The 26,798-nt window shown below is 42.6% G+C and overlaps 1 protein-coding gene across 2 annotated transcripts in view; it reads left to right on the top strand.

Annotated features, from left to right (window-relative positions):
• mrtfba (myocardin related transcription factor Ba) overlaps positions 1–26,798 on the top strand; it is a 47,172-nt gene that overhangs the window by 19,368 nt on the left and 1,006 nt on the right. For both annotated transcript variants that reach the window (XM_029764896.1, XM_029764895.1), the window contains exons 3-12: positions 3,387–3,620; positions 12,291–12,356; positions 12,457–12,512; positions 12,612–12,849; positions 13,079–13,263; positions 14,288–14,428; positions 17,476–17,726; positions 20,448–21,561; positions 21,742–21,900; positions 22,074–22,196. In XM_029764896.1, the coding sequence (XP_029620756.1) occupies positions 3,467–3,620; positions 12,291–12,356; positions 12,457–12,512; positions 12,612–12,849; positions 13,079–13,263; positions 14,288–14,428; positions 17,476–17,726; positions 20,448–21,561; positions 21,742–21,900; positions 22,074–22,196 (2,487 nt within the window). In that variant the 5' untranslated portion in view covers positions 3,387–3,466. The remainder of the gene's footprint in view (positions 1–3,386; positions 3,621–12,290; positions 12,357–12,456; positions 12,513–12,611; positions 12,850–13,078; positions 13,264–14,287; positions 14,429–17,475; positions 17,727–20,447; positions 21,562–21,741; positions 21,901–22,073; positions 22,197–26,798) is intronic.

The raw sequence follows: 26,798 nt of genomic DNA on the forward strand, positions 1-26,798 counted from the left end.
AAGTATTGTATTCTGAAGTTGGTTACAGATCATTTAAAAAAATGTGGTTGTGAACAAAAGTTATGAAGTGTGTGTGTGTGAGGCCATGTACCTAGAAGCTTTTAAAATCTTTGACCTTTAAGTTGGTACATTGGTTGGAATGTTGGTGCTGCGTCTTGAGTCCAGAGGCGAGGCAAAGTAAGAACGTAGCTGCATGGTGCCATGCCAATACCAACATGTCAGGATTGTGCCCCTTAGCCCTAGATGGATGTGGTTTGAATGGCTGAATGGAGCTGATGGTGGGACCCGGAACCATCATAATAAACCGGTTATTAGGAACTATAGTTGCCAAACTGTTTGTTTTGCTCCCTTAACACTAGAACCGCCTGGCCTTTCAGCCTATAAGTACCCGCTAGAGAACGTTGCTGGGCCACCCATTTAGCATATGCATCAGATCAGTAGTGTAAAGTACTTCAGTAAAAATACTATAAAGTACTACTTAAGTAGTTTTTGGGGGTATCTGTACTTTACTATTTTATATTTTTGACAACTTTTACTTCATTCCAAAAAATAATCCTGTACTTTTTACTCCATACATTTTCCCGGACACCCAACATTACTTGTTACATTTTTAATGCTTAGCAGGACAGGAAAATGGTCCAATTCATGCACTTATCAAGAGAACATTCCTGGTCATCCCTACGTTTTGTTTGTAAATTATGTCTGAGTGTTGGAGTGTGCCCCTGGCTATCCTAAATACAAAAACAAGAAAATTATGCCATCAAGTTTGCTAAATTTAAGGAATTTGAAATAATTTATACTTTTACTTTAAAACCTCTTAAGGATCGTATCCCCCTTTTTTTTATCGTTTCACCTAAAATGACATAGCCAAATCTAACTGCCTGTTACTCAGGACCTGAAGCAAGGATATGCATATTGTTGATACCGTTTGAAAGGAAACAGTTTGAAGTTTGTGGAAATGTGAAATGAATGTAGGAGAATATAACACATTAAATCTGGTAAAAGATAATACAAAGAAAAAAACGTGACTTTTCTATTTATTTTTTGTTCCTTCTTTGAAATGCAAAAGAGAGGCCATTATATGACTTAGGAGTCTAGCCACAATTTATATTTTGGCCAATAGATGGCAGCAGTGTATGTGTGTGTGCAACATTTTAGACTGATCCAATGAACCATTGCATTACTGTTCAAAATGTTGTATCAAGTCTGCCCAAATGTGCCTAATTTGGTTTATTTATATATTTTCAAGTACATAACTGTGCACTCTCGTCAAACAATAGCATGGCATTATTTCACTGTAATACCTACTGTAAATTGGAGAGTGCAGTTAAATTAGCAAGAATTTCAGCTTTCTGCCCATATAATACATGTCTATGTCCTGGAAAGTTTGCTGTTACAACTGTCATACTAATCACATTAGCGCACATTAGCTCAACTGTCCCGGTATAGGGACACTGATCCTGTATATTTGAGCAGTTACATTTAATTTTGATTCTTAAGTATATTTAAAACCAAATACTTTCAGACTTTTACTCAAGTAGTATTTTACTGGGTGACTTTTACTTGAGTCATTACTCAAGTATAACAATTGGGTACTTTATCCACCACTGCATCAGATGCATATCAACCTGCAAGGTGTGCAAACATAAGCACCAACACTTGATAAATAGTGCATAAACTATTAGAAATAATGAATTGCATGAAGAAATATTTGTGCAAATATATAATTGTATGTTGTACTCAGTGTCTGATTTGCCTCTCCAAGGGGAAATTATATACCATTTCCAGCCTTTCATAATAAAATAATTAGACCATTACACTATTGTTCTAAATTCAATCATCCTTTTCACTCTCATCATTCAAATCCAGCAATCACCCTCATCATTCCGTTCATTGAAGTAACATGCACCATTGCGTTTCTATCGCCTGTTCAGCCATTGACGACAGAATAGCATATTTACATTTTAAGTTTGTTACTAGTGTTTGCGTAGTAGCCAGATCAATGCTGCTGCGTGAGTGGTCATGTGCTGAATGCATGGATATTCTTGGAAAAAGTGACATTTGGAAATCGAGCTGGGCCACTTTAATTTTGAGCTCTTTGTGATACTATATAGAAATCAAAATGTTTTACCTGCATGTGAATCGGAATGAGGATTTCATAAAGTTATGCTCCTTTCCCTGCATCTCTCAATTACAAGATGCACCCATCTATTCATGTACAATTTGATAACTGATAGGCCTAATAGTCACTCATCAGATTGTCACTTTAATCTAGTCTATAGGCTAACTCTTGTGTGTGAAACTGTGTAGTTTTGATGAGCCGGCTGTGCAGGCTGACTGGCATCGTTTTCTTCCCGCTCATCAACTTGTTAAAGGATATGTTTTGCATTATTCTAAAGGCCTACTGCAACACAGCGTGTTTTAGTTTCCCTTACAATACATTTGATTAGTAATATTTATAGTAAATATAACACTTCCATAACAGCTTCTTTTTACAAAGTAAAACATAAGAGAATGGTATGAACCCGTAAGGCGCGTGGACAAATGATTTGCTGATGAATAGGCATACACAAACTCCTCATTACACTAGTGTCTTTCTAAATGAAATCAACCTTTACCCTCATCATTCAGTTAGGCCAAATTTAAATGTAATTCTGAATTAAGGTGCACAATTATCGTCCATTCATCCGTTTTGTCATTCAGTGAGGAGAGAGAGAGACTCATTAGCGCCTGGCTGGGTACCAATGTTCTATAACACATTGTCATGGGGGGGTTAAGTTCGGAATAGGTGTGAAAACTGGTAAAAAGGCTCTAAATGCTTTTCTGTTTGTGATTTCAAAATTCAGACAAATGAGCAGTGTAAAATACAAACATTTAGGAAAAGTCATGGAAGGAGCAGGACAGCTTATTTTGTTTTGGCAGATGTTGTTTTTCAGTGGCCAATGGCAGTTCTAGTGTTAAGTCTTTCCATTCCCACTGTTTCAAACCACCATCAGTTAGGCAACTCTGGACACGATTCATTCATCTTAGTGACTGAGCTTCTTTCTTATAACTGTTGGTTAAAACGGGTATTTTACTCACACACACATCAATACCTCCTAAATGAATAATATGGTTAGAACTCTTCCAGGTGGTTGGTTCTATATTAGACATTCCACACCATCACTCCCAGTAGGTTGAGGAGTCATGCCATTGATGTCAACCTGGAAATCATGTTGAGTTTAGAAGAACACTCTTATCCCAGGGCATGTTGTAACATTCTTTACTCATTTATAAGTGTAAAAGTTGATTTAGCCTTTGAACACATCCCTGTACTGTTCTTTGTGTCTTGTATAAAAAAAAAACATGGGGGGGAAAAAAATATCCTATTCTCTCTTCCCATGCAGAGATCATCGTGACATCACACCGGGACGGTAACTGCCCCTGCTGGTTACTAGGGAGCCCCCTGATTTCCTCCCCTGTGGAGATGGAGCCCCAGGGGCTGCCCAGAGCAGAGGGGGATTATGAGATGTTGGGTCTGCTGGTGCCCAGTCCCCAGAGTGAGGCGGTCACCCATGAGCTGGAGGAGCTGACCCTGCAGCCCAGCAGCAACCTGCCCCCCCTCAACGAACGCAAGAACGGTGAGTGGGGAGGAGAAACAAGCACACACTATGGTGATCGTCAAATTGATTGTTGCTTTTGAGTTGTGACCATCTGTACTCACTGGATGTTCTCAGCTGACTCACAGTGAAACAGACTGGTAATAATAAGTAATCAGCTTTCTAGCATGCAGGCAATCTACTCACATTGCACAGTTGTTGTTCTGGCAGCTCTATGCGTATGGCTATGGCACTGATGAATGAACACATGATTACTGGTTTGAATGGGGCTTTAGAAACGCCATTCTGTTTGCCAGTTCCTAATGACAGCTTAGATGGCTTAAGGATATCAGCCCGACTGATTTTATATTGGTCACCCTACACAGGAAGTCTGTTTCTCATACATAATGATCATTTTGTTTTGCTCCACTGTGATAGATGTGGTTGATTGGTTGGTCACTTGAGCAGTGCTATGCTTGAGAAGACCTTCCTACTCAAAGCCTGGAAGATGGAACTCCAGTGAACCTGCTATAATCATGTTTATAGTGTCTTTGTTTACAACTGTGATGGTCTTTTAACCCTTAACACTCGTATATGGGTTGAAAATAGCAGATGTGGGTACTGATAAAAGCGTATAAATTGGAACCCTCCAGCTCAGTAACATGCGATATATTACGTCATAGCTCAGGCTCTGCACTTCACAGCGTTGTATGGGTTTTGACATTATTTAGCTTGAAATGCTGGTGAATGGTAGATTTAATGGCTGCTTCCTAGGCTTAAAGCAGAATCTCCATATTCAAGGTCTCCTGTAAACCCAGATTCTGATTCACCAACAATACATCCCATGCACTTCAGACGTTGTACTGTTGAAAGTTTAATCACAGGGGAGTGGTGAAAGTGTCAAGCATGTCAGCCTCCTTGGAATCCTAGTCAGAATCTCTCACCCTCTGAGCTGACCTGAACTGTGGTCACTGAGCCGACCCACAGCTTAGGAACCACTGCTTAGTGTGTCTCTGTCTCTCTCTCTCTCTGTCTCTCTGTTTTTGTGTGTGTGTGTTCGGGCTGGGAATTTCCAGGAACTGCAGGAATACGATATTACGATACTTACACTACTGTTCAAAAGTTTGGGGTCACTTAGAGATTTCCTTGTTATTGAAAGAAAAGCAAAAAAAATGTTTGTCCATTAAAATAACATCAAATTGATCAGAAATACTGTAGACATTGTTAATGTTGTAAATGACTATTGTAGCTCGAAACGGCTGATTTAAAAAAATAATTATATATATATATATATATATATATATATATATATATATATATATATATATATATATATATAATTTAAATGGAATATCTACATAGGCGTACAGAGGCCCATTATCAGCAACCATCACTCCTGTGTTCCAATGGCACGTTGTGTTTGCTAATCTAAGTTTACCATTTTAAAAGGCTAATTGAGCATTATAAAACCCTTTTGCAATTATGTTAGCACAGCTGAGAACTGCTGTGCTGATTAAAGAAGCAATAAAACTGGCCTTTAGACTAGTTGAGCAACTGGAGCATCAGCATTTGTGATTTCGATTACAGGCTCAAAATGGCTAGAAACAAATAACTTTCTTCTGAAACACGTCAGTATATTCTTGTTCTGAGAAATTAAGGCTATTAAAGATCTGACACAACGATGTGTACTACTCCCTTCACAGAACAGCGCAAACTGGCTCTAACCAGAATAGAAAGAGGAGTGGGATGCCCCGGTGCACGACTGAGTAAGAGGACAAGTACATTAGTGTCTCGTTTGAGAAACAGATGCCTCACAAGTCCTCAACTGGCAGCTTCATTAAATAGTACCCGCAAAATGCCAGTCTCAACGTCAACAGTGAAGAGGCTACTTCGGGATGCTGGCTTTCTAAGCCATAGTTCCAGTGTATGTTTTTTGTTGTTGCCCATCTTAATCTTTTATTGGCCAGTCTAAGAGATGGCTTTTTCTTTGCAACTCTGCCTAGAAGGCCAGCATCCCGGAGTCGCCTCTTCATTGCATGTAAACTTGTTGCCGGTGTATGCATGTGTGCACACCTACAGTAGCAGTCAAAAGTTTGGACACCTCTACTCATGCAAAGGTTTCTTTATTTTTACTATTTTCTACATTGTAGAATAATAGTGAAGACTTCAAAACAATGAAATAACACATGGAGTCATGTAGTAACCAAAAAACTGTTAACAAATCAACATATATTTGAGATTCTTCAAAGTAGCCACCCTTTGCCTTGATGACAGCTTTGCACACTCTTGGCATTCTCTCAATCAGCTTCACCTGGAATGCTTTTCCAACAGTCTTGAAGGACTTCCCACTTATGCTGAGCACTTGTTGGCTGCTTCTCCTTCACTCTGCGGTCCAACTCATCCCAAACCATCTCAATTGGGTTGAGGTCGGGTGATTGTGGAGGCCAGGTCATCTGATGCAGCACTCCATCACTCTCCTCCTTGGTCAAATAGCCCTTACACAGCCTGGAGGTGTGTTGGGTCATTGTTCTGTTGAAAAACAAATGGTAGTCCCACTTAGCGCAAACCAGATGCGATGGCGTATTGCTGTGAGTGTGCCTTGAATTCTAAATAAGTCACTGGCAGTGTCACTAGCAAAGCACCATCACACCACCTCCTCCATGCTTCACTTAAGAGTGGGAACCACACATGCGGAGATCATCCATTCACCTACTCTGCGTCTCACAAAGACAAGGCGGTTTGAACCAAAAATCTCAAATTTGGACTCTAGACCAAAGGACCGACTTCCACCGGTCTAATGTCCATTGCTCGTGTTTCTTGGCCCATGCAAGTCTCTTCTTCTTATGGGCGTCCTTTTTAGTTGTGGTTTCTTTGGAGCAATTCGACCATGAAGGCCTGATTCATTGTCTCGTCTGAACAGTTGAAATGTGTCTGTTACTTGAACTTTGTGAAGCGTTTATTTGGGCTGCAATCTGAGGTGCAGTTAAATGACGATTTCAAATCAAATTGTATTAGTCACATGCTCCGAATAGAACAGGTGTAGATCTTACAGTGAAATGCTTACTTACGAGCCACTAACTAACAATGCAGTTTCAAAAAAATATGGATAAGAATAAGAGATATAAAAGTAACAAGCAAGTAATTAAAGAGCAGCAGTAAAATAACAATAGTGTGACTATAGACGGGGGTACCAATACAGAGTCAATGTGCGTGGGCGCCAGTTAGTTGAGGTAGCATGTACATGTAGGTAGTTTTTAAAGTGACTATGCATAGATGGTAAAAGTAGCAGCGGTCTAGGGGGGGGGGGGGGGGGGGTAGTGCCAGGACAACCTCTCCCTCAACGTGATTCAAAACAGCTTCTACCCCCAAGCCGTAAGACTCCTGAACATCTAATGAAGTCAAGGAAATCTAATGAAATGGCAACCCAGACTATATTCCATCATTGGTTACTCTGAGTTCCTCGTATTGACATTGGCTGCAGACTTAGGACCTAATGGTGCTAACCTTAATTCAAAAAGTAATTCAAATTTCTTCTTCCTTTTACTAATAGGGATAGACCAAATGGTGCAGTTCTGTGCAATCTTATAGCCATACCAACTTTATCAATATCAACCATCCGACAAGGCCCACAACCACCTATTGAACGTAGCTTGTTGGAGTTTCCATGGGACTTTAAAAATCATAAAGGACTTGGGTTGATGCATCTGAACATTAGGAGCTTACTTCCTAAACTAGATTTCATTCAGAAATCTGGGCTATGCAGAAAAATCTGGACGTTCTGGTATTGACTGAAACCTGGATATCTGGGGACATTCTGGACTCTGATATTAATGGTTATCATGTGTTCAGAGCTGACAGACAGGGTAGAGGTGGTGGAGTGGCCATTTTTTGGTGAAATCCATTTCCCTTGCCCAGAAATTGTATCTACTATCTTTAAGCCTTTGTCTGGAGAAGAATGTGTCCATAACTGTTATAGGAGTCTGTCCTCCCTCCGCTAACCTTTTGTGCACTCGCGGAGTTAACTAGTTTGCCTTCTTTTACTAAATCAGAAGTTATTATTCTGGGTGACCTGAATTATTATGATTGTGAAATGCAGGCTTCAGACAATCTAAAAGACGTGTAATGAGCTAAACCTCACTCAGCTGGTGGCTAAGTCTACACGGCCCAACCCTAAAGATCCTTCAAAGTCAACTCTGATTGGTCTTATTTTAACGAATACACCAGAGAAATATGTCTCTACTAGTGTCTTCGCCCAAGACATTAGTGACCATTGCCCAGTTGTTTGTGTCATACATGTGAGAATACAAAAATCTAAGCCTTGTGTCATCACAAAGAGGAACTAAAAAGAATTCAGTGAACAGGCTTTTTTACACTCTTTATTTTAGTGACCTTGATTGTATTTCAGCTATCCCTGAAACTGATATAGCATTTAGCCTCTTTGCAGAAGTCGTCAATACTATTGGGGATAATCATGCTCCGTTCAAAAAAATGAAGATCGAATGCCTTGTACACTCCGGATTTATCAGAAGTCATTCATAAAAGAGATGACGCTTGTGTCAAGGCCGGGTACACAGGCTTAGGTCCAGACTGGCAAGATTTTAAAAACTGAGGAATCAAATCATTGTGCAAAAAAAAAAAAAAAAAAACTGAAAAGCTAATGATTATTATGTAACCGCTCCTTCAAATTGTAATAGGAACCCGGCTAAATTCTGTAAAACTGTCAAATACCTGAAGGGTTCTACATCCTCCTCTACCAGAACAAATGAATTTAGATACTGGCCTCATTACGGAAAGAAATGCCATCATTGATGCGTTTTATTTCGGCAGGCTATCTCTTTGAAAGAACTTCTACGCCTGTTCACAATGTTATTGGTCTGGATGCTGATAAAGGAAACATGCTGAATGATCAGAGAAATGACATTCTCAGCTTTTCTTTTAGGCTATTTGCAGAATAATAAGTCCTGGATGCTTTGCTAGCAATAGACAACAGGAATTCCACACGGGCCAACCAATTGGATCCTGGTCTGCTTAAGTGCGTAGCGCCCATCATTGTTGGCTCAATAACCCACTTTTGTTTTATTTAACATTGTTGTCAGGAAATATTCCAGAAGTCTGGTAATCAGCTCTTGTTCTGCCACTCCATAAGGGCGGGGATAGTAGGAATCTTAATCATTATCGCCCCATTTCAAGGCTTCGTTGTCTAGCTAAGATTCTCGAATCGTTGGTAAATGTACAACTTTGCTCTTTTTTTATCTGAGAAATGTATGTTGAATGTTAACCAATCAGGGTTTAGGCCTGGGCATAATACAGCAACCACTTTAGTTGTTAATGATCTTGTCAATGCTTCAGACACTACAATGAAATGTGCTGCTTTGTTCGTGGACCTGTCAAAAGCTTTTGATAATGTTCATCATGCTATTTTATTTAATAAGTTGTCCTCTATAGGCCTGAGCTCTGACGCCTCTTCATCATTTCTTGATTATCTTAGTGACAGAATTCAGGCCATCGGGATTGATGGGTTAAAGTCTGAATTTCTTGAAGTGCATAAATGTGTACCACGGGTCGTTTTTGGGACCTGTTCTCTTCACTATTTATACAAACACCATTGGTCAATCTGCTAAAAATGGTCAAATTCATCAATATGCGGATGATGCTATTGCCCCGACTGTTGATCAAGCTTTTTCAAAACTACAGTCAGATTTCATAGCTATGCAGAAATCCTTTGCTGATTTAAAACTTGTACTTAATAATGGCAAAACAAAATGAAATGTTGTTTTTAAACTCACGTAAGAATGTTTCAGATGGATTACATGTTCACTCATTAGATGGTTATCCAGTGGAACGTGTTCACTCATATAAGGGCTATCCCCAATTTGTTTTAAATAATAATCTTGGTTGACCGATAGTTGTCTGGTTTTTCAGACAATCGATTGGTCGAAATTCTAAAACGTATGTTTTTCCATATATAGACACACCCTACAGTGCATTTGGGAAGTATTCAGACCCCTTCCCATTTTCCACATTTTGTTACATTACAGCCTTATTCTAAAATTGATTAAAAATAAAAAATAAATAAAAAATACCTTATTTACATAAGTATTCAGACCTTTTGCTATGAGACTTGAAATTTAGCTCAGGTGCATCCTGTTTCCATTGATCATTCTTGAGATGTTTCTACAACTTGATTTGGAATCCGCCTGTGGTAAATTCAATTGATTGGACATGATTTGGAAAAACACACCTGTCTATCTATAGAAGGTCCCACAATTGACAGTGCATGTTGGAGCAAAACCAAGCCATGAGTTCGAAGGAATTGTCCGTAGAGCTCCGAGACAGGATTGTGTCGAGCCACAGATCTGGGGAAGGGTACCAAAACATTTCTGCAGCATTGAAGGTCCCCAAAAACACAGTGGCCTCCATTCTTCTTTAATGGAAGAAGTTTGGAACCACCAAGACTCTTCCTGGAGCTGGCTGCCCGGCCAAACTGAGCAATCGGGAGAGAAGGGCCTTGGTCAGGGAGGTGACCAAGAACCCAATGGTCATTCTGACAGAGCTCCAGTTCCTCTGTGGAGATGGGAGAAGCTTCCAGAAGGACAACCATCTCTGCAGCACTCCACCAATCAGACCTTTATGGTAGAGTGGCAAGACGGAAGCTACTTCTCAGTGGCAGGGACTGGGAGACTAGTCAGGAGCAAGGGAAAGATGAACGGAACAAGACATTGATACAAGTCTCAATGTCTTTGAGTGGCCCAGCCAGAGCCCGGACTTGAACCCGATTTGAACATCATCTCTGGAGAGACCTGAAAATAGCTGTGCAGCAACGCTCCCCATCCAATCTGACAAGAGCTTGAGAGCATCTGCAGAGAAGAATGGGAGAAACTCCCGAAATACAGATGTGCCAAGCTTGTAGCGTCATACCCAAGAAGACTCAAGGCTGTAATCACTGCCAAAGATGCTTCAAAGTACTGAGTAAAGGGTCTGAATACTTACGTAAATGTGATGGCTTGGTTTTTGCTCTGACATGCACTGTCAACTGTGGGACCTTATATAGACAGGTTTGTGTCTTTCCAAATCATGTCCAATCAATTGAATTCACCACAGGTGGACTCCAATGACGTTGTAGAAACATCTCAAGGATGATCAATGGAAACGGGATTCACCTGAGCTCAATGTGGAGTCTCATAGCAAAGGGTCTGAGTACTTCTGTAAATAAAGCAATTCTGTTGAAAAAATGTATACATTTGCTAAAATTTCTTAAACCTGTTTTGCTTTTTCATTATGGGGTATTGTGTGTAGGTTGATGAGATTTTTAACAAAATATGAAAAAGTCAAGGGGTCTGAATTCTTCCCCAATGCACAGTATATTGTTTCTGTATTTTCATATTTTATTCTAGAGGGTACATTTGGAAAAGAGACCTAGGTATCTTTGTCTACCCTGTCAAAATAAAAGTAAATATAAAAATACTGTCAATGATTTCTTTGAAGTTTTTCTATAAATATTCATATTCGTAGCTACTTTTTAAGTTAATACCTGAGGTCAACTTGTGCATACGTTAGGAGATTGAGCATACTGCGTTCTTCATTCCACCTGTCACATTACTTTACATTATGAAGCTTATCTCAGATGAGCCAGTCACATGTTTGTTTGTAAATAGCACAACGGGAGAAAGCGACCTGGTGAGTCCGTAGCATTCTGTCTATTGGTGAATCTCTGTTGTACGGTGCACATGAGGTGATGTTACACTTGTATGTAATTCACTACTAAATGTAGATAGCGTATGTCTTCATGCCAGAAATCAAAAAGCTCTGGATGAGTTATTTCTTCCCTGTGCTTCCTAATAGTGTTTTTTTTTCTTCTCCCATCTGTGCCTTGTACATGCATGCTTTTCTGAAGAGTAGCACATCACAACTTTGTTCATTTGCACAATTTCTCTCATTCACTTTCGCATGTAAATGTCCACACTCACCGAAAATGACATTCGGTAGCTATTGGCTATGCTTGTATAACTTTATGATCTGGATTTTGCTCTCTTTGCAATTAGTTTATGTTCGTTTCCACTCGTTAGCATTTAGCTGATAGCGTCTATGTGATCTCGCTATTAGTTTGTGCTAATTTTGTTAGCTTTCTGGTACTAGAGGCCCAATGGGCTTTTCTTGTGTGCTATGCCGGTAATACCATAAATCCTGGGATGAGAGAAGGACGGTATGAAAATCTAGATACCGCCCAAGCCTATTAATGAAGTACATGTAGGCTAGCTGATTTTTCTGTTTGAAATCATGTTTTGCCTGTTTAGCTATTTGAGATCATTCACAATTCCCCCTGATATCTGTTCCTGTACAATTTTCCAATGCTTTTGATTATTGAAATTAGTTTAGGCTGGATTTGATTAGGCTTGGCTGCAGCTAAAAGGAACAAAGAATGAAACAGTTTTAAGTAATTTAATTATTGTTCAGAAAAGGGATTCAAGTGAAACCAACCAGGCTTGTTAATGATTTGACGGACATTCCATTGTTGTCACACTGCTGGTGGTAAAGGAAGTGAATTGTGGTGGCCGTGGGAGTCCAAACTCTGCTGGTCTGTGTGTCTAGCGTTCTAACAGAACCTCAGATTCCTCAGTTACTCATGATGACTTTAGACCCGCAGATGCAGGCAGTTTCTGGTTGTGTTTACTGAAGAGTCTACATTTCTTTCTCGCTCTCCCCCCCCAACAGTCCTTCAGCTGAGGCTACAGCAGAGACGTACCCGTGAGCAGCTGGTAGACCAGGGCATCATGCCTCGTGAGTATGGGCACTGCCACTTCATGTAGTCATAATTGAGTTATGTGTTAGAGTTAGAGGTGTCTGTTGAGAAGCTGACAATGTGTTTCTCTCCATGCAGCTCTAAAGAGCCCAGCGGCATTTCATGAGCAGATACGCAGCCTAGAGAGAGCCAGGGTAAGAGCTCAGCCTTGCAAATACATTCCCCAATATATTCAGTATTCTTGTATATGGACATTTCTTGAAAATGCCCTGTCCCCGTTTTCCCTTTCCCAGACTGAAAACTTCCTGAAACACAAGATCCGCAGCCGACCAGAGAGATCTGAACTGGTCAGAATGCACATCCTCAAGGAGACTGGGGCAGAGCCCTCCCTGCAGGCCACCCAGATGAAGCTGAAGAGGGCCAGGCTGGCTGACGACCTGAATGAGAAGCTGGCCCAGCGCCCCGGCCCCATGGAACTGGTAGAAAAGAACATTCTGCCTGTAGAACCCAGCGTCAAGGAGGCCATCATTGGTAAGGCCTGAGAGAGAGAGAGAGCCGTATCAGGAGTCTGAGTGTAGGAGTGCTGAATTAGGATCACTTTTGTGTTTTAGATCATAATAAATACGATTAGATGGACAGCCTGAACCTGCCTAAATCACAGAATTCTGAGGCCTGTTTGTTCACCTTTACCTCGTTCTAAACTTGATGTGGACCTTTTGGTTAATGTGCTGTGTTAATGTTGAATGTGTTGGTCCCTCAGTAAACTACCCCAAAGCACTGGACGCGTACGGGTTTGAGGAGGACAGCGGGGACGCCCTGTCTCCAGAGCAGCCGGCCAGCCATGAGTCCAAGGCCTCCACACCCTCCCCTGGGGAACCTCGGGCCCTGGAGGCCCCCTGCCCACCACCGCTGCCCACAATCACCAACAATCACACAATCCTACAGGTAGGACTAGGGAGGTTCTTTATCCACTTGAATTTCCTTTTGAAGGACAATACATATGCTTCATCATACCTAGAGTTGCAAAGGGAGGGTATATTACTTGAAACTTTCAGAGTTTACCAGTAAACTACCAGAATTTTGGTAGCTTTCAAGTTTGGGGGGGAATTTTATAAGATGACATCTAGTGGCCTTTTTGGGTACTACAGATTATCACAGGTCTGGTCCTCTGTGTAAAATATAAAAAAATAATCAATTTAATGACAAAGCTGTAAAACAGCTTATATATAAACCATCAACTTAGTGAATACCATTGGTGTTTTAATATGAGGGCTTCAGCATGAAATATATTGTATATTTCTTTTGTTATTTATTTTACTATGTCATTGTCTTTTATCAATGTTTTGCCACCAAACTGGTGGCAGTTGTGAAAAAAGTTAATAGTTGAAAGACTCAGTTAATTGAAAATAATGCTGTTGTTGATTTTAGATGCTTTTTTTCATTACTTAGGCTATTTTCTCTTGAACAATATGGTCTATCCACTAGAGCAGTGTTTTCCAACTCCAGTCCTCAGGTACCCTCCAAAAGTACACATTTATGTTGTAGCCGCAGACAAGCACACCTGATTCAACTTGTCAGTGAATCATCAAGCTCTCAATGAGTTGAATCAGGCGAGTTTGTCTGGGGCTTCAACAAAAATGTGTGCTGATGGGGGTACTTGAGGACTGGAGTAGGGAAACCTGGACTAGAAACTCATGGAAAATATGGACACACGTGTATAAAAAATTTGTATGTATATGAATACATTTTTTATTTTTTTATTATCCAAGTATAAATGACCAAAGTAACTTTGGTAAATTACCAGTAGCTTTGCAACCCTAATCATACCTCTTTCTTTGTCTACCCCTGAATGATTGTAATAATTTAGGTAAATGTTCAGAGAAATGCAAATTATTAACAAGAAACTTAGTTATGTAAGTTATAGGCTTACAGTTATGACTGAAATCTGTTCCTCTGTCTTCTGTCCCAGCCCTTTCCTGTTGTCACCCAGACAACGGCAGACTTCCTCAAAGCTCTCTCCACCAAAGAGCTGCCAGTCAGTCGCCCAGCACCCGCGTCTCAGCCAATCGTCACTGTCGTTCCTTCAAAGCCAGGGCCCACCCTAGTGAAAGTAAGCAGACACATTGTTCTGGCTACTGTTTAGGAAAGTATACTTTCTAAACATCAAACTTCACATTGAAACAAAAGCTCAGTCTTTGAACTAGCATTGAATCCAAATCGCTGAATAAATAAAGGTAAATATATCTTTCTGTACTAAAATCTGGATTGTCATCTTTCAGTCATTGAAAAAAAAACAGTACTTGAGTCACTTCTAAACACAGATTGTCAGACCCTGTTCATTAAAACAAGTCTGTAAAAATCTAATTTATTTGTCACATACACATGGTTAGCAGGTGTTAATGCAAGTGTAGCGAAATGCTTGTGCTTCTAGTTCCGACCATGCAGTAATATCTAACAAGTAATATAACCTAACAATTCCACAACAACTACCTTATACACACAAGTGTAAAGGAATGAATACGAATATGTACATAAAAATATATAAATGAGTGATGGCCAAACGCCATAGGCAAGATGCAGTAGATGGTATAGAGTACAGTATATACATATGAGATGAATAATGTAGGTTATGTAAACATTATATAATATAAATAATATAAAGTGGCTAGTGATAAATTGATTACATCAATTTTCCCATTATTAGTGGCTAGATTTGAGTCAGTATGTTGGCAGCAGCCACTCAATGTTAGTGATGGCTGTTTAACAGTCTGATGGCCTTGAGATAGAAGCTGTTTTTCAGTCTCTCCGTCCCAGCTTTGATGCACCTGTACTGACCTCGCCTTCTGGATGATAGTGGGGTGAACAGGCAGTGGCTCAGGTGGTTGTTGTCCTTGATGATCTTTTCGGCCTTCCTGTGACATCGGGTGGTGTAGGTGTCCTGGAGGGCAGGTAGTTTGCCCCCGGTGATGCGTTATGCAGACCTCACTACCCTCTGGAGAGCCTTACGGTTATGTTGCCGTACCAGGCGGTGATACAGCCCGATAGGATGCTCTCGATTGTGCATCTGTAAAGGTTTGAGAGTGTTTTTGGTGACAAGCCGAATTTCTTCAGCCTCCTGAGGTTGAAGAGGCGCTGTCTGTGTGGTTGGACCATTTCAGTTTGTCCGTGATGTGTACGCCGAGGAACTTAAAACTCTCCACCCTCTCCACTACTGTCCCGTCAATGTAGATGGGGGGCTGCTCCCTCTGCTGTTTCCTGAAGTCCACGATCATCTCCTTTGTTTTGTTGACATTGACTGTGAGGTTATTTTCCTGACACCACACTCCGAGGGCCCTCACCTCCTCCCTGTAGGCTGTCTCGTCGTTGTTGGTAATCAAGCCTGCCACTGTAGTGTCGTCTGCAAACTTGATGATTGAGTTGGAGGCGTGCATGGCCACGCAGCCGTGGGTGAACAGGGAGTACAGGAGAGGGCTGAGAACGCACCCTTGTGGGGACCCAGTGTTGAGGATCAGCGGGGTGGAGATTTTGTTACCTACCCTCACCACCTGGGGGCGGCCCGTCAGGAAGTCCGGGACCCAGTTGCACAGGGCGGGGTCAAGACCCAGGGTCTCGAGCTTAATGACGAGTTTGGAGGGTACTATGGTGTTAAATGCTGAGCTGTAATCGATGAACAGCATTCTTACATAGGTATTCCTCTTGTCCAGATGGGATAGGGCAGTGTGCAGTGTGCTGGAGATGGCGTCGTCTGTGGACCTGTTGGGGCGGTATGCAAACTGAAGTGGGTCTAGGGTGTCAGGTAGGGTGGAGGTGATATGATCCTTGACTAGTCTTTCGAATCACTTCATGATGACAGAAGTGAGTGCTATGAGGCGGTAGTCATTTAGTTAAGTTACCTTAGCTTTCTTGGGAACAGGAACAATGGTGGCCATCTTGAAGCATGTGGGGAGAGAAGACTGGGATAAGGCTTGATTGAATATGTCTGTAAACACACCAGCCAGCTGGTCTGCGCATGCTCTGAGTACGCGGCCGGGGATGCCGTCTGGGCCTGCAGCCTTGCGAGGTTTATAATGTTTAAATGTTTTACTCACGTTGGCTGCAATGAAGGAGAGCCCGCAGGCTTTGGTAGCGGGCCGTGTTAGTGGCACTGTATTGTCCTCAAAGCGAGCAAAAAACTTGTTTAGTCTGTCTGGGAGCAAGGCATCATGATCCGCGAGGGGGCTGGTTTTTCTTTTGTAGTCCGTGATTGACTGTAGATCCTGCCACATACCTCTCGTGTCTGAGCCGTTGAATTGCGACTCCACTTTGTCTCTGTAGTGACGCTTAGCTTGTTTGATTGCCTTGCGGAGGGAATAGCTACACTGTTTGTATTCGGTCATGTAAAAGTCTGCCCTGATTTAAACTTTTACACTTTTACTTTGCCCTGATTTAAAAGCAGTGGTTTGTGCGTTCAGTTTTGCGCAAATGCTGCCATCAATCCACGGTTTCTGGTTGGGGAATGTTTTTTAATAGACGCTGTGGGTACAACATCACCGATGCACTTGTTAATGAACTCGCACACACAGTCAGTGTATTCGTCAATGTTGTTGTTCGCCGCAATGCGGAACATATCCCAGTCCACGTGAACGAAGCAATCTTGACGCGTGGAATCCGATTGGTTGGACCAGCGTTGAACAGACCTGAGGGCGGGAGCTTCCTGTTTTAGTTTCTGTCTATAGGCTGGGAGCAACAAAATGGAGTTGTGGTCAGCTTTTCCGAAGGGAGGGCGGGGGAGGGCCTTATATGCGTCGTGTAAGTTAGAATAACAGTGGTCTAGGGTTTTGCCAGCCCTGGTAGCACAACCGATATGCTGATAGAATTTGGGGAGCCTTGTTTTTAGATTAGCCTTGTTAAAATCCCCAGCTACAATAAATGCAGCCTCAGGATATGTGGTTTCCAGTTTACATAGAGTCCAATGAAGTTCTTTCAGGGCCGTCGATGTGTCTGCTTGGGGGGGATATACACGACTGTGATTATGATCGAAGAGAATTCTCTTGGTAGATAATGCGGTCGGCATTTGATTGTGAGGAATTCTAAGTCAGGTGAACAAAAGGCAGACTGACTAGTTTTCAATCATGTGCATCTTCTTTATCTTGATGTTTCTCCTCTCTCATCCCACAGCAGAGCCAGCCCAAACAGCCGGGAGAGAGGAATCGCAGTAAGAAGGGCAAGGAGCCAAAGCCCCGGGTAAAAAAGTTAAAGTACCACCAGTATGTCCCCCCAGACCAGAAACAGGAGGCCAGCGATGCCCCCATGGACTCATCCTATGCCAAGATCCTCCACCAGCAGCAACTCTTCCTCCAGCTGCAGATCCTCAACCAACAGCAGCAGCAGCACTACAACTACCACACCATCCTCCCAGCACCCTTAAAGTAGGATATTACTGTCATATCAGGGCAAAAAAATAACACTCCTGGGGTCAAATCGAAACTTCTACTTAAGTCCAATCTACACTTTGTCAATGGGAGACTAAGTGAAAATGTGATTTAAGTTAGCATTTGCCCCAGAGGCTCAACAGACCTGAAATTCCGAGATCCGAGCGGGTCCGGGTAGGCTTGGGCGATACCCTGGTTTTACGGTATAAACAGTATATTTAAAAAAATACAGATGGTATGATTTTCAATACCGGGGGGTTGGCGGCACCCCCGCCTCGCTGGTGTGCGTGCTAACACCACTGCTTGTAACTTAAAGGAAAATTCCACCTAAAAACTATATTTTGGTATTTGTTTCTTTAGTCCATTGTTGACATAGTCACAAAATGTTTTGCTTGTCAGCGATCAAGTTTTCAAGATACTGTATGTAACTTTCAAAATACAGAAATCATCACCATATCTTAAACTTGATTGCTGACAAGCAAAACATTTTGTGTGTATGTCTACAATGGACTAATGAAACAAATACTAAAAGATCGTTTTTGGGTGGAATTTTCCTTTAAATGAAGTATAACTATAAGAAATCTGTGAAATTATATCCAGCTCAGGGCTCCAGCTATGTATTTGGTTTGCTAAATTGCTAGCGAAGCGGCTAGATTTCAAGATTAACCTTGGTTACAGCAGACACATTCATTCCCCTCTTGGATCAAGATCCTGGTTGCCTAAATTGTTTTGGGCATACATTTTTTTGAAATACCGCCCCTTGTGTGCATATTTAGTAATACCTTATACCCCAGTAGGGTACAAAAACGGTATGACAGTATGAAAATCTGGATGCCGCCCAACACTAGGTCTGGGTCCTAAATTCAGACTTTTGTCTCGTATTGTGGTCGGGTCTGATATAATTGCGTATGAAGTGATTAGAACTGTGCAAGCTTGTTATTTGTGTCAGCCAATTGCAACTCAATCAAATGTATAGCTCAGGTCCATTTGAAACTGGTTCCGGCTGCTCACCTCACATGCCCCTGCTGCTGAGGGGAGAGAGGGAATGTGAGTGATAGGAGCCTTGGTCTAGGCCAGTGGTTCCCATCATTTTTCAGTTACTGTACCACCAACTGTATTTGGCTCTGCCCGGAGTACCCCTAAAGTAACCCTCTCATGTGCATTTTACCAGTAAGCCTATGGTCTCATGAGTCCTGCTTGGGAACCACTGGCCTAGGCTACTGTTGATTGCGAAGATGGAGGCCTTTTTCATTGAAGTAAAACGAAAGTTAGAGAAGGAGTATAGTGAAAAGAAGCCGCCAAGGGGGAATGTCCTCAGTGACGAGTTTTAATATTATAGTGGACAAAGATGAGGAGAACGTTGGTGCGGCCAAGTGGACTGTGTGCAACTCGCTATTCAGGTTTCATGCAATTTTCTAACTTTGATGTATTCATTTGTTTGATCATTATTGTTGTTTATTATTATTGTCGGCCTATTTACGAATCTAAACCAGCTGTTTTAAAAAGAATTTACACCAGTTCACTTAAAATAATGGAAACATCATAAAATACCTGATTTACTTCTTATCCCTTGCACAAATGGCTTACAGCTGTGTCAGTTGATACAATGTTTCAAGTTCATTGCAGACAGGCCAATGCGTAGCCAATGTGAGGTGGACATTTATGGCTATAAAGTTTTGAATATGCTACACATTGAAATGCAACGAATAGTTAAAAAAAAAATAGTCCTAGGCAGTTAAGGACACGTAACTGTGGATTATTTGCCCAATATCACTTGTTTATTGATTGCGCTGGCAGCACCCAGTCGGAGGTTTCTTCCTCCCTCTCTTTCTGCTCTCGGATCCAAACCAGCAAGGGTCTGTTTTTACCACAGGTCTGTTTTTACCACAGGTCTGTTTTTAACCACAGGTCTGTTTTTAACCACAGGTCTGTTTTTAACCACAGGTCTGTTTTTAACCACAGGTCTCTTTTTAACCACAGGTCTGTTTTTAACCACAGGTCTGTTTTTAACCACAGGTCTGTTTTTAACCACAGGTCTGTTTTTAACCACAGGTCTGTTTTTCCACGGGCCTTTTCGGAACACGTCTGACTGTACTTTGTTAAAAATATATATATATATATATTTAAGCATGTTCGGGTGGGAAAGCCATGGATCCATTTCAGAACGAGTCCAACTATTTGGACCCGTGAAGACCTCTAATTTCCCCCTACTCGGTTAATAACCTCTTTGACGTAATGACGAAATCTGTCTACCTGTTGTTCAAACAAAGGTTTACAAGAGAGCATTATGTTAGCTGGAAAGTACCTAAAAAGCAAACCAACTGTTGTTGTTTCCAATGGCCTGAATGGCAAACTGACAATTAGCTAGTTTCCAATAACAAATCCTCTGTAATGATATTAATAACCTGCAGGATGTTGTTTTGGCCTTTTCTATATTTTCCCTGTTAGTGGGAGTTGATCCAAGGCCCATTAGAACTGTGTATGTCAGTTATTGTTGGAACTCTGCATTGTTCTGTTGACTGATTGTGTACTAAGGTGCAGGGCAGAGGAAGCTTCTTATTCCTTTCATATTGCTAACACATTTCCCTTCTCCCTCTCTCTCCACCCCTCTTTCCCCCACATTTCCCCGCTCCCTTCTTCGCCATATCTCACTCCACCCTCTTTACACTCCCTTTTCCTCTTGTTTCTCTCTCCATTCACCTCCCTCTCCTCCTCCAGGCCTGTAGCTGAGGGTCAGAACAGCGGCGTGAGCGGCCTGCCAACCTCTATAGTGCTGTCCCTGCCTCCTGCCCCCCATGTCACTGTCCCTCCTCCCACCCCTGTCCGTCCCAACAACAGCCTGTCCAACCGCAAGCCTGGCCACCTGCCTCCTAACCTGGAGGACATGAAGGTGGCCGAGTTGAAACTGGAGCTGAAATTGCGAAGCCTCCCTGTCTCGGGGACCAAGACTGATCTCATCGAGAGGCTGAAGCCCTACCAGGAGAGTCCCAGCACCCCGGCCCCTACCACAGTCCCAACCCCCAGCCCTAAAATCCTCCCCTCCTCAGTTCCCATAGAGGTTGGCTCATCCCCTGCACTTCTCTTACCTGCCCACCAGGTGGCACCAGAGAGCATGAGCGCCACACCCCCAGTGTCCCCAATCCCCACAGACCTCGCCACCTTCAGAGACGATGGAGGGATGCCCAGGGTATCCACACTCCTTTGCGACCCCCAGAGGGTGAGCCTCTGTCGGACAGGCACTGGGATGTCCCACCTTGGGCTGGGTGTTGTCCCGGAGGAGAAGGACCGGCGGCTCCATGAGAAGGAACGTCAGATCGAGGAGCTGATGAGGAAGCTGGAGCAGGAGCAGAGGCTGGTGGAGGAGCTCAAGATGCAGCTGGGGGTGGAGAAGAAGACCCAGCCTCTCCAGGGACCCGCAGACCCTGTCCCCATAATCCAGACCTCCAACGCAGTCAAAATGGAAGGCAGAGTCCTTCCTAACTGCTCAGCCATGGTTAACTCAACCCTGGCCCCCCAGACTATCCCCACTGTGGTGAAGGTAGAGGATGTCATTTGTAACTCCAGACCCCATTCCCAGCCCAATCCGGCCCCCAGCCTGCCCCAGTTCTTCATCAGCCACCAGGGGAGAGTGTCCCAGGTTCTAGGCCAGCCTGTTTCCCAGACCCTACTCACGGCCCAGGATGGCTCTACTCAGATCCTCCTTCCTGTCCTCCAGGCTACGTTGTCAAATCAAGCCCCAGGTCTGATGCAAGCCTCCATCTCCCAGCTGCATACCACCAAGATGGAGACAGCCTCCACTCAGCAGATAACTAATCACAACCACATTTTGCAGGTGATTTCAAGTCACGGTGCACATACACTGATTTCTCACATTGATGCACATCTTAAATCAGGTTACAGACCAGTTAACTAGGCGTAAGACTTAGCAAGTGCGTTGATATTAGCAGGCTAGTTCATTGGTTTCTTTAACACTACGATCCTGTATTTTTACCACCTTCTGTCTTTTCTACAGACTGTTACAGTTTGTAACAGCCCTGGCTCTGGGATGGTGGAGAACCAGACTAGGCCCGACATGCCTCCCCAGTGTTTCCTGAGCAGCTCCCCAGATAACAGGCTCTCTTCCCGTGGGGCTTCACCCATCCACAACCTTTCCAATGGGCCTGTTAACAAGGTACGCTTTCTCTATTTATCATTAGGAAAACATCATACTCTAACCTAAATGTGATGCAAAATACATATTGCAATCCTACCTTTCTCTTTCAAATCTTATATTCGGTATATGAGTCTTTGTTACAGACCAGGTAGGTTGTATTAAATGTTTTCCTCTTCTCTCAATTCCTCCAGTCCCCCTCTCCATCCCAGCCCGCCTTCATCCTCCACCAGCCCCCCAAGACCAGGGAGCCCCCCCGCTACGAGGATGCAGTTAAACAGACCCGCAACCTGCAGCAGGCCAACAACCTCACACAGGTGAACACTAGGGTTGAATGGCATTTACCAAGATTTACTGCCCAAAACCACGCCCTTTTCCCGGCATAAATAACTGCAAGAAACCGGTAAATTATAATCAAATTTGTATGAACAGCATGAAGTTAAATGATATGCAATGTCTACATCTGAGTTCTCTATGGCCCTCTCTCTGGTCAATGCAGGATGAATCATCAAAGCTTAGGTCGGGGACAGACAGCCCATCTACATAAAGACCTATCATCTCATCATGGTAACATTTTATTGTGACCGGTAGTCCTACATTTGCTGCAGCGTAGCCTATGCTACAGTAATATAAAGACCGAATGAGCATCTCATTTACACATCTCCATCTGGCTTTCGGGGATCAACTTATTTTTTAATTGTATCGAAGATTATTATTTTTTATTTTATTGCAGCTGCAGAGTTTTAAAACAGGTCTAAGGCACTGCATCTCAGTGCTAGAGGCGTCACTACAGACCCTGGTTCATGCCAGCAGCATACCACCCTGCATTCCACTGCTGGCTTGCTTCTGAAGCTAAGCAGGGTTGGTCCTGGTAGGTCCCTAGATGGGAGACCAGATGCTGCTGGAAGTGATGTTGGAGGGCCAGTAGGAGGCACCCTTTTTTTTTTATCCCAATACCCCAGGGCAGTGATTGGGGACATTGCCCTGTGTAGGGTGCCGTCTTTCGGGATGGGACGTTAAACGGGTGTCCTGACTCTCTGTGGTCATTAAAGATCCCATGGCACTTATTGTAGGGGTGTTAACCCCGGTGTCCTGGCATACCATCATGCTCACTTAATCATCCCCAGTTTATAATTGGCTCATTCATCTCCCCTGTAACTATTCCCCAGGTTGTTGCTGTAAATGGCAATGTGTTCTCAGTCAACTTAGCTGGTAAAATAAGGGTTAAATAAAACAAATGGATATCAGGCTCTATCACAACCGGCTGTGATTGGGAGTCCCATAGGGCGGCGCACAATTGGCCCAGCGTTGTCCGGATTATGGTTTGGCCGGGGTAGGCCGTCATTGTAAATAAGAATTTGTTCTTAACTGACTTGCCTAGTTCAATAAAGGTTAAATTAAATAGAAATATTATTGCTTTAAGTCAGTGCACATGCAAATACTCTCTTGCAGTCTTTATCTCTCCAACTCCATTGAAATTGCATCCAAAACAGATCATCCTGTTCAAGATTGATATATAGATATCCTAGCCTACTTCTTTCAGGTTTTATTTTTATTTAGCTAGGCAAGTCGGTTAAGAACACATTCTTATTTACAATGACGGCCTACCAAAAGTCAAAAGGCCTCCTGCCGGGACGGGGGCTGGGATTAAAAATATAAATAAATGAAATACAAATATAGGACAAAACACACATCACTACATAGAGCGAGACCTAAGACAACACAGCATGGCAGCAACACATGACGACAACATGGTAGCAACACAACATGGTTACAGCACAAAACAGGGTACAAACATTATTGGGCACAGACAACAGCACAAAGGGCAAGAAGGTAGAGACAACGATACATCACTCAAAGCAGCCACAACTGTCAGTAAGAGTGTCCATGACTGAGTCTTTGAATTAAGAGATTGAGATAAAACTGTCCAGTTTGAGTGTTTTGTTGCAGCTCGATCCAGTCGCTAGCTGCAGCGAACTGAAAAGACGAGCGACCCAGGGATGTGTGTGCTTTGGGGATCTTTAACAAAATGTGACTGGCAGAACGGGTGTTGTATGTGGAGGATGAGGGCTGCAGTAGATATCTCAGATAGGGGGGAGTGAGGCCTAAGAGGGTAGGATGGTCGGATGGTCATCTGAATCAGGGTCAGTTTGGCAGCTGGGTGATTACGATAGAGGAAACCAAATCTAGATTTAACTTTAGCCTGCAGCTTTGATATGTGCTGAGAGAAGTACAGTGTACCGTCTATCCATACTCCCAAGTACTTGTATGAGGTGACTACCTCAAGCTTTGAATCCTCAGAGGTAGTAATCACACCTGTGGGGAGAGAGGCATTCTTCTTACCAAACCACATAACCTTTGTTTTGGAGGTGTTCAGAACAAGGTTAAGTGCAGAGAAAGCTTGTTGGACACTAAGAAAGCTTTGTTGTAGAGCATTTACCACAAAATCCAGGGAGGGGCCAGCTGAGTATAAGACTGTATCATCGGCATATAAATGGATGAGAGAGCTTCCTACTGCCTGAGCTATTTTGATGTAAATGGAGAAGAGCGTGGGGCCTAGGATCGAGCCTTGGGGTACATCCTTGGTGACAGACAGTAGCTGAGACAGCAGATGTTCTGACTTTATACACTACACTCTTTGAGAGAGGTAGTTGGCAAACCAGGCCAAAGACCCCTTAGTGACACCAATACTCCTTAGCCGGCCCACAAGAATGGAATGGTCTACCGTATCAAAAGCTTTGGCCAAGTCAATAAAAATAGCAGCACAACATTGCTTAGAATCAAGGGCAATGGTGACATCATTGAGGACCTTTTAAGGTTGCAGTGACACATCCATAACCTGAGCAGAAACCAGATTACATACCAGAGAGAATACTATAGACATCAAGAAAGCCAGTCAGTTGATTGACAAGTTTTTCCAACACTTTTGATAAACAAGGCAAAATAGAAATAGGCCTATAACAGTTTGATCTCCCCTTTTAAATAAAGGACGAACCGTGGCTGCCTTCCAAGCAATGGGAACCTCACCAGACAGGAGAGACAGGTTAAAAGGTCAGAGATAGGCTTGGCGATTATAGGGGCAGCAACCTTAAAGAAGAAAGGGTCTAAACCATGTGACCCAGATGTTTTTTGGGGGTCAAGTTTAAGGAGCTCCTTTAGCACCTCAGACTCAGTGACTGCCTGCAGGGAGAAACTTTGTAACGGGGCAGGGGAAAAAGAGGGAGGAGCATCGGGGCTAGTCACATTATAAGGGGTGGGAGATGAGGAAATGTTGGCCGGGCAAGGAGGCATGGCTGAGTCAAATAGGAATCCTGACTTAATGAAGTGGTGATTAAAGAGCTCAGCCATGTGCTTCTTGTCAGTAACAACCAAACCATCAACTTTAAGGGACATGGGCAGCTGTGAGGCGGAGGGTTTATTCTCCAGGTCTTTTAACCGTTTTCCAGAACTTCTTGGGGTTAGGCCCACAGAGGGAGAACTGCTCCTTAAAGTAACTAACTTTGGCCTTCCAGATAGCCTGAGTGCACTTATTTCTCATTTTCCTGAACAAGAGTATGCCTGAGTATGCGTGTGCCGAGCCATTCGCCAAATGCAATTCTCGTGGTGGAGTAACTCTGCAAGATCACGATCGAACCAGGGGCTGAACCTGTTTTAATTCTAATTTTCCTTATGGGGGAGTTTTGTTAACAAAATCACTTACAATATCGAAAAATAAGGTCCAAGTGTCTTAGACAGAGGGTGATCAAGCTGATTCTTCACCATTTTACAGAGGCCAGGTAATACAATCAATGCCTTATATTTAGGTAATTAATGATGGGTTATGCATAATAAGCTTCTAACTTATAGCCTTGTCTCTTGCGCAATACGCAAGCATCTGTGCTCCGTTGGCCTCTCTGTAAAAAAGGCTCCTTAGCTCTTGGAGTCCCATGCAAAAAAAGCTAGACTAGAATAGTTTGCTGGACATTATGCTTTTAGCATCTCTTATACGTATAGTCTATTTGAAGAGGGACGGAAGGTCTTTTTTTCTGAATGTTAAATACAGCAGCCAATAGAACTCCCAGGTAGTTTGAAAGAAGCGCGAACTCTCGATGGCGGTAGACTATAGCAGTTATTTATTCAGACCCATAACCATTCAATGCCCGTGAAGAGAAGTGAAAGCCGTCTGCATCTAATTCTAGTCATACATTATTCAAGCATGTCATTAGAATGATGAAGATGAGGACAACAAAACATATTTAATTTCACTGTTGAAAGCGAGGAAGGAATGAAAGAACACTAAAGAGAGAGAGGGGGTAGGCTAATAACGTTCGTGGAAATATTATGAGAAATGTAAATCCAACTCGCTAGCCTGTACTTGTGACTTTATAGGCCTCTTGTGCTGCACCAGAATTCAATGTTCTCACTCTGCTTTATCGTGGTTTGAACGAGGTGTGTAATTCCAGGCCATATAATACAATACAGTGATAGTCTACACTCAAAAAGATTAGCCTACTGGAGCTAGTTTAATTTATTTACCCAAGAGAGCATATAGCTAGCTACATCTGTGCTTTTATGTTTTTCTGTCGTGTATAATGTGGAGTAGCCTATATCATATAGGCTATGTATTGGGTAACGGCACAATCATTTGAGTTTTTTTGGGCTTGGGCTCATTAAATGTCTTTTTAGTGTAGGGCTCATAAATGTATTTAAACGGGCTCAGGTTGCTTCAGGTTTGAATTTTCATTCAAAGCTCTAATCAATTCCAGACCTAGGCCTATGTATATCTTTTCTAATGCTTTTGAATGACACTTCTGATTTTGGCGGGAAATACCGGGTTACATGGGAGAAAGGTGATTTTATTCTCTGGATGAAACATTTTGTAGAACACTGGGAAAGTATTCAACCCTAGTGAACACACACGCTCGTACAGTAAGACAGAC

This window comes from Salmo trutta, chromosome 10, assembly GCF_901001165.1.
Source record: "Salmo trutta chromosome 10, fSalTru1.1, whole genome shotgun sequence".
In the NCBI taxonomy this organism is placed as follows: Eukaryota; Metazoa; Chordata; class Actinopteri; order Salmoniformes; family Salmonidae; genus Salmo; species Salmo trutta.